At 35.3% G+C, this 14,066-nt stretch overlaps 1 protein-coding gene across 1 annotated transcript; it reads left to right on the top strand.

Annotated features, from left to right (window-relative positions):
- Nucleotides 1–203: 203 nt before the first annotated feature.
- LOC134259373 (1-phosphatidylinositol 4,5-bisphosphate phosphodiesterase beta-4-like) lies at nucleotides 204–12,935 on the top strand (the record flags this gene model as incomplete). The annotated part of the gene is made up of 3 exons (XM_062741965.1): nucleotides 204–294; nucleotides 11,440–11,559; nucleotides 12,745–12,935. Coding segments are annotated over 3 exons (396 nt in total), but the record flags the coding sequence as incomplete, so codon positions are not given.
- Between the last annotated feature and the right edge of the window lie 1,131 nt (nucleotides 12,936–14,066).

Below are 14,066 nucleotides of genomic sequence, written 5' to 3'. Positions count from 1 at the left end.
GATTCTTAACATCTTTATTAAAGAAAAATTAGAGTCTTTAATTTCAGTTCTTTGCCTTGTTGATAAATATTGAAATACTTAAATTGGCTAATTAAAGGGTTAAAGATATAAATTCTTATTGCTGTCTCAGTGTTATTCCTATTAATACACACATTCTTTTTTGATGAACCATTTTCTGTTACAATCTTTTCATTAATCATCAGTTACAACCTGGAGTACCCTTACCATCACCCAATCAGCTCAAAGGAAAAATACTCATCAAAAACAAAAGACTTCGCCCAGAGGTGGAAAGAAGTAAGTCATCACAGTGACAGTGCTATAGATTCTTACATGTTCAAAACAGGGCCTTCTTAGGTAGGGTAGGGGATCAAAATTATACTTAGGAAGAAAAGAGAATTTCATTTTTTACTAGAACTAAATTATAGAATTGTATGAAAAAGTATTGAGGACGTATAGATTCTAAATTGTTTCATTAAGTCTTTACCCCTTAATGCCATGATTTGACGCACTGGCCATATCCTTAGAATGTTTGCCAGGCTGCCCCTTAGAGCGTTTTAGATGAAATGGAGTGCAGTTTAAAATTGAACTAATAAGGGTCAAAATATTTCATTTATGCTATGTTTTATATATCGTTGGATTCGTAATGAATTGAATTTTTCAAATCTATTTACATAATTTCGATCGGATTTTGCTGTAAAAAAATAATTCAGGTGAAAGCAGGTGTAAATAGCAAAATAGATACTGTAAAATGAGAAAATTTGGCGCATACGTATTTTAGCGCAAATGCAAGTGGGAATACATTGGCGCAAATAAATTTTAGCGCTTGCTCTTGTCATTAAAACATATAAATGTGATTTTTTTTTTATCCCATCCGTATTTGACTTTTTGGTTAGTCAAGCACGGAAACACAATAGCACTCCCATATATAAGTAAACGTTCGTCAACTTTACTGTGGGGACGTGGAACAATGTTAAAATTTATTATAATTTTATTTTGAATAAAAGAAGTGGAATATTTACGCATTTTATTCATATTAAAACAATACATGCATCAAAAGAAAGTTACTTGGAAACAAAATTATTATAACTGTTCATGTGAAAATGTTTGTTTATTTAATTCTTATTTAATTATTTAATTGCATATACCTTGCCTGGCTTTGCATGCTCTACGACGGGGATAGTGTCATCCCATTAGCCGCGCTTCACTGATCACATGCACATGTGGCGGTATATCGAGAAAACTGACACTTAATAATGGACAGGGTGGCGGATGGTGGTATGCGAATTTGGCGTTATAAAGAGAATTTTATATAGCAGGAACAATGTTCTTGGGAAATCATGGCGGTATTGCGAAAATGGTGATAAATTGAATGGCGATAATTCGAGAATTGACTGTATGTTACACATATACATTGTAGATCATTATCATTTTTAAACTTTTCAAGAAATAGGTAGTTTATAGCTTGAATTTCATGTATTGATTTACTGGATGAGAAAATATTGCATATTGACTGAGTTATATGCTCTAAAAGCATCGTATGTAACTGTCCGCCATTTTGAATTTTGATGGGACTTTCCAAAATTCATTGTATACGTACACAGGTAAATCACGTGATTTCTAACTTTAGTATGATGCAATCATCTATTGTTAACCTGCAGGTGGCCACCTGTGCTCTGATATCTAGTAAACAAGCGGTAATTTCAAGTCAAATCAACATTTAAATACACGTGCGTCAAAAGTCGTCATTAAGGGTTGGGGGCTAGGCGTCAAAAGTCCTCATTAAGTGGTACAGAGGGAAAGGTCTAAGGGGGAAAGAGTTAAATCATGGACCCCTTTTGACTTCATAAGGCAGTTTTAAAAAAAATCCTCTCATGAACTATTAATAGGGTGGCAATTTTTCATAATATCAATAAAATCTTTTGAAAACCTTCAGTAGACCACAGTGGTAACGTAACTCAAGTGAGCATTGTGACTCGTGGGCCTTTTGTTATCCATGTCTCGGTACATGCTGGCACAAAAAAGAATCCTCACTGCTCAAAAGCCATAAGTGCCAAGCACAGGTCTAAATTTGCAGACTTCTCCTGTGAATGGTCACATTTCAATCTTTCATTGAGTGAAAAATTCTTGAAGGAACATGAAACGAACAATTGTAGTATCTCAATTTTACATGGATTCAACTTGAATCATGGCATCCTTTTTTATGCTGACAAAGGAAGTTAGTGTATTTAGGGGAAAAAATGCTGAAGGAGAACAGCAGGGCCAAATGTGAGTGCTTTGGCCCATGTACCTCATTTTATCATTCATGCTTTGATTTTCAAGCATTGTTAGGTGTTAAAATAGATGGTTATATTTTTTGGGAGATTAAGGATATCCGATCCCCAGTTAGGAAGGATAACTCCAAAAATTAATATTTAATTTGAAATGCATCAAATTGAAGCTTGAAAATGAAATTTTTTCATGCAACAATTTTAATTTAATTTATCTTTATAAGATGCAAGGTCTATGGAAGTCTTAGAAAAGGTCGTATAAAAGTTGACATTTGTAACCTATAAAAGGAAAAAATCAATACAGTTTTAGAGAAATAAGATTCTCTTGAATCCAGTCTTAGATACCAATGTTTATTAACATGATATGAAATAAGAAGTGATTTGTGTTGTCTTGCAATGATAACAAAAGCCTTTTACACTATGTATTATAGAATACATGATGGAAATAGAAGACAAAAAGAACAAAATAAGTATAAAAACTATGACAATTTCTCTGAATGCCAGGATACCTATCGCTTTTTAACCTAAAATATATTTGTTGATCAATTTGCAATTAGAAAATGCATTGCTGATATTCCAATTCGCTTTTTAGGTCACCTGAGTAAACTCATGTGACCTATAGCTATCTGTTTTCGTCTGTTCGTCGTGCGTTGTGCGCCGTGCGTTAACATTTGAACATTTTCAGCTTCTTCTCTGCAACCACTCAACCAATTTCAACCAAATTTGGCACAAATCATCTATGGGTAAAAGGGAACAAAAATTTTGAATTTCATGGTCCCTGCCCCCCCCTGGGGCCTGAGGGGTGGGGCAAAACCCTGTTATATTAATGAAATCTTTAAAAATGTTCTTCTTTACTCCTGGACATCAAGCAGTCAAACTGTTTTCATGACTGTAATCAGCATTGAGTCCTCTACCAAAATTGTGAAATTCATGGCCCCAGGGCCAGGGGTTCTAGTGCTAGGGCGGGGCTAAATGGATTATATAGTGAAAATGCATAAATTCTTTGAGAATCTTCTTCTCTGCTCCTGGGCATTAAATAAACTAACCAAGTACATAGTTATGTTGAATAAGGTGGCCTCTACCAAAATTGTGAAATTCATGGCCCCTGGGTCAGGGGTTCTAGTGCTAGGGCGGGGCTTTATTGATTATATAGTGAAAATACATTAATTCTTTAAAAATCTTCTTCTCTACTCCTGGGCATTAGTTAAACTAACCAAGTCCATAGTTATGTTGAATAAGACTACCTCTTCCCAATTTGTGAATTTCAGGGCCCCTGGGTCAGGGGTTCTTGTTTTAGGGTGGGGCTCTAATGATTATATAGTGAAATGCATGAATTCTTTGAACATCTTATCCTTTGCTCCTGGTTAATATGCCAATGATCTAATTAGATATTTAAGGCCAGGATTTATTTTATTGTCAGGTTTACAAACCCACCGCTCAAGGTTTTGAATTTTCAGAAAAAATAAAACATTTTTTTCCTTTCTGATGTTAAATTTGAGTCGGGATCGAGATTTCAAATTTACGAACTCGTACTTCCGGTTTTAAGATGAACTTGGCGGGTAAATAAAGCTAGATCTGCAAAGATAGATAGCTTGGTAAAATTCATCGATAAGAGTGCCATTCAAAACGTTTCACCCGTTCAAAGGACAAATAAAATGCTGACGACTTTGTTGCACAATGACATGCTGGTGAGATAATTATGTATTCGTTTCAAAAGTATCTGTCTGTAAATTATTTTCCTCAGGTTTAAAACTGCCCGTGGTAGCTATTGCCAGCGACATTGTTTAGGTTTCTGTTATAGCTTACAGTCTAAGATCATTCTTAAGCATCAGATGTAATGAATAAAACTATGGGAGAAGCTAAGTCCATTTGAGGAAGAAATAAACAAGAGCCTGAAGAAATAAAAAAAATTCAACTATTAAAAAGCAAGTATATACAAATATATACAGGCATGTAGGCAGCCAGAAAAATTATTTAAATTACCCTTAATTGAAAAAAATGTTCACCCTACTCCGCAATATTCCCTATCTGTTTTATGATAGGAATTAAAGCGAGCGCAGCGAGGCGGCGCGAAGCACCGCTCGCGTAGCGAGCTCAACAGGCTAACGTGAACGAACAGAGGAAATTCAGGTTGAAATCTGCACATTGTTCCAAGAAATTTTTATGAGTCCACATGAAAAAATTCCAAACTCCCAATAATCCTTTGTGGTGCATAGCAACATGGTGGCTAAAACATAGCAACAACTTACTTCAAAAAAATTACAAACAACGATGTAATGCAATCTCCATGCCATAAAAAGTTCTATCGTTTGCGTCCAAAGTCAACAGGATTTTTTATCTGACGTCATACTTTCGTCACTTAAACGGTTCGGGCATTTCCGATTTTGTCGGAAACTTCCGAGAAGTTCGGAATCTCGATCCCGATGCTAAGGAATTGAATTCTTTTTATTGTTTTGTTTTCTTCTTTTTTCTTTTTTTTTCTTGATTGATTTATCCAAAAAAAAATTTTTTTCCTTCTCCTTCGGGATTTTTCATTCTGATGTTCATAACTAAACCTAGAAATAAAAAAAAATGCTGGCTTTATGATGAAGAAAGGGGCCTCTTTCAAAATAGATAATTTCAGGGCTGCTGGGTCAGGGGTACCGGGGGGGGGGGGGGGTATTTGACTAAAAATAAATTAATGCTTTGAAATCTGCTCTTTGATAAGCAATGGTGCCTCTTTCAAAATTTGTGAATTTCATGGCTTTTGGGATTAAATCAGGAGCCAAATACAATCGCTGGAAAGTTGTTACATGATACTCAGGTGACCTATAAGGCCCGTGGGCCTCTTGTTCTGCAAAAATATTGGAGATTTGACAATTTTCCCTACATAATATGATAAACTTTAATCTTTAACTTTAAAGAAATACTGTGGATAAATTTACATAACTTTGTGGATTCAGAGATACTTTTATGAGTAATTTTGATTTCTTAACTGCTTATTTTATAAACCTGAGGATCAGACTACCTTAAGGAGAGTGTTGGCTTCTTGTTTAGTCTTGTGATTATGGAGATCATTTTCTTGATCACAAAATGTTATTGTTTAATATGTAGGGATTTCAAACATGAACACTATGGTTAAAAATGATGCCAAGTATTGATTGATTTACATTATACAATTAATTACCCTCGACCTGGCCCACTCGATGACCTGCACTGACCTCGGCCGCTATGCGGCCTCGGTCAGGTCAGGTCACCTCATGGGCCAGGTCTTGGGTCCTTATTTCACCATGTTGAACTCAAAAGGGGTAATCAATTGTTTTATTATACTGATATATGTTGAAAGAATGAATCTCTAACCATTATCACTTCTTTCTTTGATCGGGATCGGGATTCTGTATACTCAGTATAGTGAAGTTGTTTACATTGACGTCTGCAAGTCGTGTAAGTTTTTGCATCATGATTTACTGATTAAAACAATATCTGGTTGATAGCAACATACATTGTTATAATTAACGATTACTTTTCCTCTACAGAAAGCCAGTCAAAATCTAACACAAAATTTAACTCTTGAAAGAGTCTCTTCTACATTCCATTGAACTGAATTGTAACGATATTTTGAAATGAGGAAACCATTAAAGTTAACAATAAAATTTTACTGTATTCTGTATGGTAATGTAAAACAGACCATGCACATATTAAAAACATATTGTTTTTTCTCGAATAATTATTATTGTAACAGGAAAGGAGAAAATGCATGGCTGGACCGGGAATCGAACCCGGGACCCCTGTATCACTAGTCAGGTGCTCTACCGATTGAGCTATCCAGGCCGATATCCACGGCCCTAACCATTACATTCCTCCCTCCTTAAATGGTCTTCGCCCTCGAAGACACAACCCAAGTTCTTATTGCCCCTGGCAGGACTTTCACCTGCAATTCCAGGGGTGGTCAACGGCACCAAATCTGTAACAGGAAAGGAGAAAATGTATGGCTGGACCGGGAATCGAACCCGGGACCCCTGTATCACTAGTCAGGTGCTCTACCGATTGAGCTATCCAGGCCGATATCCACGGCCCTAACCATTACATTATTTTACACATTAACTTCACTCAAAAAGGAATTTTGATTAAGAGGTCATTATTTAGCAGTCATTAATCATAATGACCGGGTCATTATATCCCACGTGCAAAGATTCCTAGGTCATAATTGCTGTAAACAGTACCTTTTGGAGTCATTATTGAGTTTTAAAGTTTTCTTACCAGCCAATCAAATTCGAGTATTATCAAGGTATAATAATATACAGTTATTGACTGGGTGAGTGGGCAACATATGACTTGTTGGACCTGAAGGTGAAAATGTTTCCCGAAAACGCAGGCCAAGGGCAACATTTTAACCATCAGGTCCAACAAATCATGTGTTGCCCGAATCCCAGTCTATAACTGTTTTGTTATACCCTTCAGTGATCACTTAATATTTAATCAATACACACTCTAATTATTATCAATTACTAAATATATGGAAAATTATGGCTTAATCAGTAAATATAAAACAATAGCTCAGAAAGAACAAAATTAATTATATTTTTTTTATATCACAAAAATTATTTATCACAAAACATACTCTTCCCTTCTTCCTTGCTAGTAGCAACAACTCTTGCAGCTTTTAACTTCGGCTTTTTAGGTCACCTGAGCCGAAGGCTCAAGTGAGCTTTTCTGATCACATTTTGTCCGGCGTCCATCTGTCCGTCTGTCTGTCTGTAAACTTTTCACATTTTCGACTTCTTCTCAAGAACCGCTGGGCCAATTTCAACCAAACTTGCCACAAAGTATCCTTGGGTAAAGGGGATTCAAGTTTGTTCAAATGAAGGGCCACGCCCTCATTCAAGGGGAGATAATTGGGAATTAATGAAAATTTGGTGGCATATTTTAAAAATCTTCTTCTCAAGAACCACTGTGCCAGGAAAGATGAAACTTATGGGGAAACATCCTCAGGTAGTGTAGATTCAAGTTTGTTCAAATCATGACCCCCGGGGGTAGGGCGGGGCCACAATGGCCGACCAAAGTTTTACATAGAATATATATAGGAAAATTCTTTAAAAATCTTCTTCTCAAGAATGACAAAGCCATAATTCATCATATTTATATGGGAGCATGCTCAGGTAGTGTAGATTCAAGTTTGTTCAAATCATGACCCCCGGGGGTAGGGCGGGGCCAAAATGGCCGACCAAAGTTTTACATAGAAATATATAGGAAAATTCTTTAGAAATCTACTTCTCAAAAATAGCAAAGCCATAATTGATCATATTTCTATGGAAGCATCCTCAGGTAGTGTAGATTCAAGTTTGTTCAAATCATGACCCCCAGGAGTAGGGCGGGGCCAAAATGGTGGACCAAATTTTTACATAGAAATGTATAGGAAAATTCTTTGAAAATCTTCTCCTCAAGAATAACAAAGCCATAATTGATCATATTTATATGGAAGCATCCTCAGGTAGTGTAGTTTCAAGTTTGTTCAAATCATGACCCCCCGGGGTAGGGCAGGGCCAAAATGGCCGACCAAAGTTTTACATAGAAATGTATAGGAAAATTCTTTAAAAATCTTCTTCTCAAGAATAGCATAGCCATAATTGATCATATTTATATGGAAGCATCCTCAGGTAGTGTAGATTCATGTTTGTTTAAATCATGACCCCCAGGGGTAGGGCGGGGCCAAAATGGCGGACCAAAATTTTACATAGAAATATATAGGAAAATTCTTTAAAAATCTTCTCCTCAAGAATAGCAAAGCCATAATTGATCATATTTATATGGAAGCATCCTCAGGTAGTGTAGATTCAAGTTTGTTCAATTCATGACCCCCAGGGGTAGGGCGGGGCCAAAATGGCCGACCAAATTTTTACATAGAAATGTATAGGAAAATTCTTTAAAAATCTTCTTCTCAAGAATAGCAAAGCCATGATTGGTCTTTGGACTACTTTTGGATTTAAGCTTTTCAAGTATAAACCAATTCTGCTTTTTCCTAGCCACAGTGCTCAGGTGAGCGATGTGGCCCATGGGCCTCTTGTTATTTGTCACCAATATTGAACGATGATTAATTACTTGTGACGTAGCAGTGACGTTGCGGTCTAACAATTCTTATGTTGGACCAACAGGCCGGTCAATAGTGAAATTATTAGACCGATGTAATAAATTAATATTTCTTTCGTTGGACTTTTTATAAGTAATAAATATATAGAAAGCTATTTATAAGGGTATAACAATTATATTTAATTACTTGTGCATGCATGAATGTTTCCAGCTGCAGAAAAAATATAGATTGATGAAGTTGAGATTTATTTATTTTTAAGTCACCTGAGTCACTCAGGTGACCTATTGCTATCTGTTTTCCTCCGTCGTCATTCGTCGTTTGTTGTTCGTCATCAATCGGTCGTAAACTTTTGAACATTTTTAGCTTCTTCTCAGCAACCACTCAACCAATTTCTACCAAATTTGGTATACAGCATCTATGGGTGAAGGGGAACAAAAATTGTGAATTTCATGGTCTGTGGCAACACACTTTGAAAAAATTACGCACTTTGACAAAATTTTTCAAAGTGCGTTAAAATTGGGACAAAATCAACGCACTTTGAAAAATTTTTTCAAAGTGTGTTAAATTTGGGACCAACTCAACGCACTTTGAAAAAATTTTTCAAAGTGCATTAAGAGTCTACATCAATATATTTTACCATGGAGACACTTAACGCACTTTGAAAAAAAAATCATATTTTAGTCATGGAAAGATTTTATTTGTTATTTATCTTATCTTAGCCTAACCCTAACCTAAAAAATGAATGGATTTACTCCCATCGAAAAGAGGAGAAGACGGGTATAAGATCCCTCAGTTCAAATCTTTATCTTTCCTATACATAGGTGTCGGTTATAAACGGGGGAGGGGCGCAATAAACCTAAAAAGGGTACGCTGCATTTTCAATGCTTATACGATGTATATATCTTTCCAAAATAAGTGGGGGACTTCGCCCCCATCCCCTCCCATGGCCCTTCGCCCAGTCTCGATGTCTATGCTATACTCAAAGCATTCATATAATTATGTATTTACCTAACTGGTATGACGTTGAAAACTTTCAATAATAAATGATTTAATTAAAACAGATGAAAACTAGAATTTTTTAAGTACAGAAAAACGTATGAGAAAGAAAGAATTTTCATAGTTTTGAACAATCAAATTGGCCCCTTTTTATTATGATAAATGCTAAGTTGCTTGAAGCTGTCCTCTGTTAGTGCCCCCTAAACACCTTTACATCTAATAATCAAAGACTACAATTAAAAAAAAAGAAGAAACAAATTAATGAACTTAAACAATCATCACTCTTTTTTTTCAAGACCCTTTAATTTTCCCTTTTATTTTATCAAAAACCTTAAATATTTAAAACGTCAATATCTCAGGTCCTACAGTGACTTTATCATAAAAAAAGTTATCAAACCAGGATCTGTTATTTATCATACCGATTATTTGAAGGAATATTGATCAATCTTTACATTTTTTTTCAAAGTGCGTTAATATGGTCGATATTAACACACTTTGAAAACAAATTATTTTTTTCAAAGTGTGTTAGCTTGGTCCCAAATTTTAACGCACTTTGAAAATTTTTTTCAAAGTGCGTAATTTTTCAAGTGCATTGTAACAATGGTCCCTGCCCCCCCCCCCCTGGGGCCTGAGGTTTGGGGCCAAAACCACTAAAATTAATGCAATCTTTAAAAATCTTCTTCTTTACTCCTGGACATCAAGCAGTCAAACTGTTAGCATGAATGTAATGACCATTGAGTCCTCTACCGGAATTGTGAAATTCATGGCCCCAGGGTCAGGGGTTCTAGTGCTAGGGCGGGGCTCTATTGATTATATAGTGAAAATGCATTATTTCTTTGAAAATCTTCTTCTCTGCTCCTGAATATTAAATAAACTAAGTAAGTATATAGTTATAATGGGGGAGAATGCCTCTTCCAAAATTTTGAATTTTATGGCCCCAGGGTCAGGGGTTCTGGTGTTAGGGTGGGGCTCTATTGATTATGTAGTGAAAATACATTAATTCTTTGATAATCTTCTTCTCTGCTCCTGCTTATTAAATAAACTAACTAGGTATATAGTAAAAATGAGAAAGAATGCCTCTTCCAAAATTGTGAATTTTATAGAAACAGGGTCAGGGGTTCAGGTGTTAGGGCGGGGCTGTATTGATTACATAGTGAAAATACATTAATTCTTTGAAAATCTTCTTCTCTGCTCCTGGGTATTAAATAAACTTACTAAGTATATAGTTATGATGAGGAAGAATGCTTCTTTAAAAATTGTGAATTTTATGGCCCCAGGGTCAGGGGTTCTGGTGTTAGGGCGGGGCTCTATTGATTATATAGTGAAAATACATTAATTCTTTGAAAATTGTCTTCTCTGCTCCTGGGTATTAAACAAACTAACTAAGCCTCTTCCAAAATTGTGAATTTTTATGGCCCCAGGGTCAGGGGTTCTGGTCTTAGGGTGGGGCTCTATTAATTATATACTGAAAATACATTAAATCTTTGAATATTTTCTTCTCTGCTCTTGGGTATTTAGCAGATGAACTACCTTATATATAGCTATGATGAGCAAGGGCCATTCTTCCTGAATTGTGAATTTCAAGGCCCCTGGGTCAGGCGTACCATAGAGGGGGGTCTACTTATATACTGAAAATGAATTAATTGTTTGAAATCTGCTCCTTGGTATTAATCAAACATTTTTGATAAGCAAGGGTGCCTTTTCCAAAATTGTGAAATGTGTGGACCAAGGGTCAGGGGTTCATGTGTGGTAGTGGCACTACTGATTATTGCTGAATATTACTGATTAGTTGAAATGCATTTTTTTGTTCCCCCACTCTACATCTTTGGGTATTAAGTAACCAAACTAAACATGCTAAGTGTATAGTTATGATTAGCAATGGTGCCTCTTTCAAAATTGTGAATGCCATGATGTCTAGTTTAAAACATAAACCAAAATCAATTGTTGGAAAGTTGTTGCATGATGCTCAGGTGACCTATAAGGCCCATGGGCCTCTTGTTATTATTTATTAGATTATTATTTGTAATTATTTAAAATTTATTTTAATGTAACATGAGTTTTTCTTAGATAGACAATATAGTACAACACTTGTTTATAATTTATTTACAGGACAATATGAGTTATTCATGAAAGGGCAGTATCAAACGGCAGTAGAGGAGTCATCTCAGGATCAAGACGCCCTCACCAAAGTCATTGATGATATAGAAGGAGAGGATGGCCCAATGAACGGTGAGCAGGCCAATCACTTATACACTTAACTTCATAGCACTATAATATAATAATAAAAAAACGTTTTATCCAGAATGTAGTAAAGGACCAGAGAAATTGCATTAACTAGAACACATCTTTGGTATTTGTTTGGATTTTGCTGTTGTATTACCGTAATGTCATGTATATAGTGTACATTTTCCTACAGAGTTTTGTTTTTAATAATGAAAGAGTGTTGTTGTACCCTGAAACATAAAAGAAATGCTTAAAGTCCCCATTTAGAAGCTACATATAATTATGATGGATTCCCCATACAGACTCCATGTAAAGCATTGTTTAGGGAGGGACTAGGACCCAGCCTCTGGTTGATACTTATGTGGCCAGCAGCTTGTAGTGCATTAGATGTAGAGACAGTTACAGAGACTTCTATGTAATTTTTTTTGAAGTGTTACATTTTATTGTATTTGATCAATTGTGGCCCCTGGGTGACCTCTTGTTTGGTTTTCACTAGGCATAGGACATTCTTTCTGGGTAAGTTGGTTAAAAATATAGAGAGTGCATACTTGTTCACACATGCACAGCCACACTATAGATATGACAATACGGTATGTTAACATTTTATTGGACATATGTATAATGGGTATGATGATAATCCAATTTAAACTTTCTCTCGGAGCATTTTTAGATCAGTTAGAAAAAATATAAATCTGCATAAATCATGTAAATTGTAACAATTTTTTTTACCAATACATAACATAAATAACTTCAAAAAACTACTGAAAGAATAGCATAAATAGGACTAAATATGGAATATGAAAAAAAGCTTATATAGTACATGGCACTTTCTCATTTCTAGCCATATTTAATGTATGATGTTGATTTTGATTAGATACATCATATTTAATAGAAGTTAACAACTTTGAAACATTTATTCTCAAAGTTTGGTGAAAAATGTGGCGTGGATAGAAATTTAAAAAAAAAGACAAATAAACATAAAAAATATTATCAAATTAACCCATACACTTTAAGGTTATGGTGAAATTTTCATAAGAAGCAGAATTACTTAACCAAAGGCATGATATTCATGTGGATTTGATATTGCCTTGTAATTGAAAAAGATCATTAGAGATTACAAATATCTCTGTGTTTTACTCAATGAGAGCATGCTTATTTTTTTTTGTGCTTAAATGTGAATTAATGCTGCAGACGACGACCAGTCCAGCTCAGACTCGCGAGCAGAAGAAAGTCAGTCGGCTTCACCAAAAAAAGGTGAAGTCACCCATGGAGCTCAGTTCAAGTTGATCAAGGGGAAAGGTCAAGGACAGCTAGCTTGTGAAAGGCCATGTCAAGGGCATCTATCCTGTCCAAAAACAGTTTGGCAAAAATCTTAATGTAAATTTGGCAAGTTATACAAGCTAGAATATAAAATTAATTGCTTTACAGCTGTTAATCCATCCAGGGGAACAGATCAAGCATCTAATTCTATGATCATGCAGTAAAACATGGTTTGATAATTTGAATTCATATAGGCCATCAAATCAGGCTAGCTGTTCTTTAAATGTTTCAAACCCCAGTGTTGTTTGATATGAATGAATGTGAATGTATGTGTAGAATATATATGCTCTTGAAACTGATCATTCATCCTGCAGTTAATTATTGACATACTAGATGTAATAATTAATCTTAAACATGTATTTTCTGTCTCTAAAAGTTGATTAAACCTCTTGGATTTGGTTGTTAATTTTTGTTCAGTAGAGAAGGGTGAATTTCTGTATTAAAATTCTTTTTTAATTTTAAGATTTGAAGACAGCTTTTGATAAAAGGTGCATCTCTCTGTAGTGTTTTTCTGTAAATTATAACTGATGTAATTTTGTCTGATTTATGGGACCATCCATTCTTTTCTATAATGGTTTTGAAATAATGATGATCATGATGAAATGATTAATAACATTAAAACATCATAGAGAGGAGCAAAATAAATATTGGTAATGTTACAATTCCAGACCACTTCAAGTATCATAAAAAGGACCTATAAGATCCCCACCCACCCTCAGTTCTGAATCTGAGGCATATTAAAATGTCATTGGATAAAATTATTATATATAGATTTAACTCTATGAACAATTTCACTGGGGCACCAGAACAAAAAGGGATGGTATGTGGCTACCTGCCCCCAGCCCCCTCCCCTTATTATGCCCCCCTTTGAAGAAGGGAGGGCATATTGCTTTGCTGCTGTCTGTTGGTCCACTTAGTCTCCATTCATTTTCTTCACAACCATTGCACATTTGGAAATGAAATTTGGTATACAGATTTATCAGGTGTATATCTTGGTCAAGTTCTGTTTTAGGTATGATCGCACCATTTTTGACAGAGTTATGCCCCTTGGAAGTTCTTAGAAAAATTCCACTTATTTGCAGTTTCCGTTCATTTTCTTTGCAGAGGTTGCACATATTGAAATGAAATTTGTATACAGATTTTTCAGCTGAATATCTAGGTCAAGTTCTGTTTTGGGTACGATCGCACCCTTT

This window comes from Saccostrea cucullata, unplaced genomic scaffold (genome assembly GCF_032062105.1).
Source record: "Saccostrea cucullata isolate Sc308-1 unplaced genomic scaffold, CSIRO_AGI_Scuc_v1 ctg14627, whole genome shotgun sequence".
Classification (NCBI taxonomy): Eukaryota; Metazoa; Mollusca; class Bivalvia; order Ostreida; family Ostreidae; genus Saccostrea; species Saccostrea cuccullata.
This window is presented reverse-complemented; position numbering and strand designations above follow the sequence as displayed.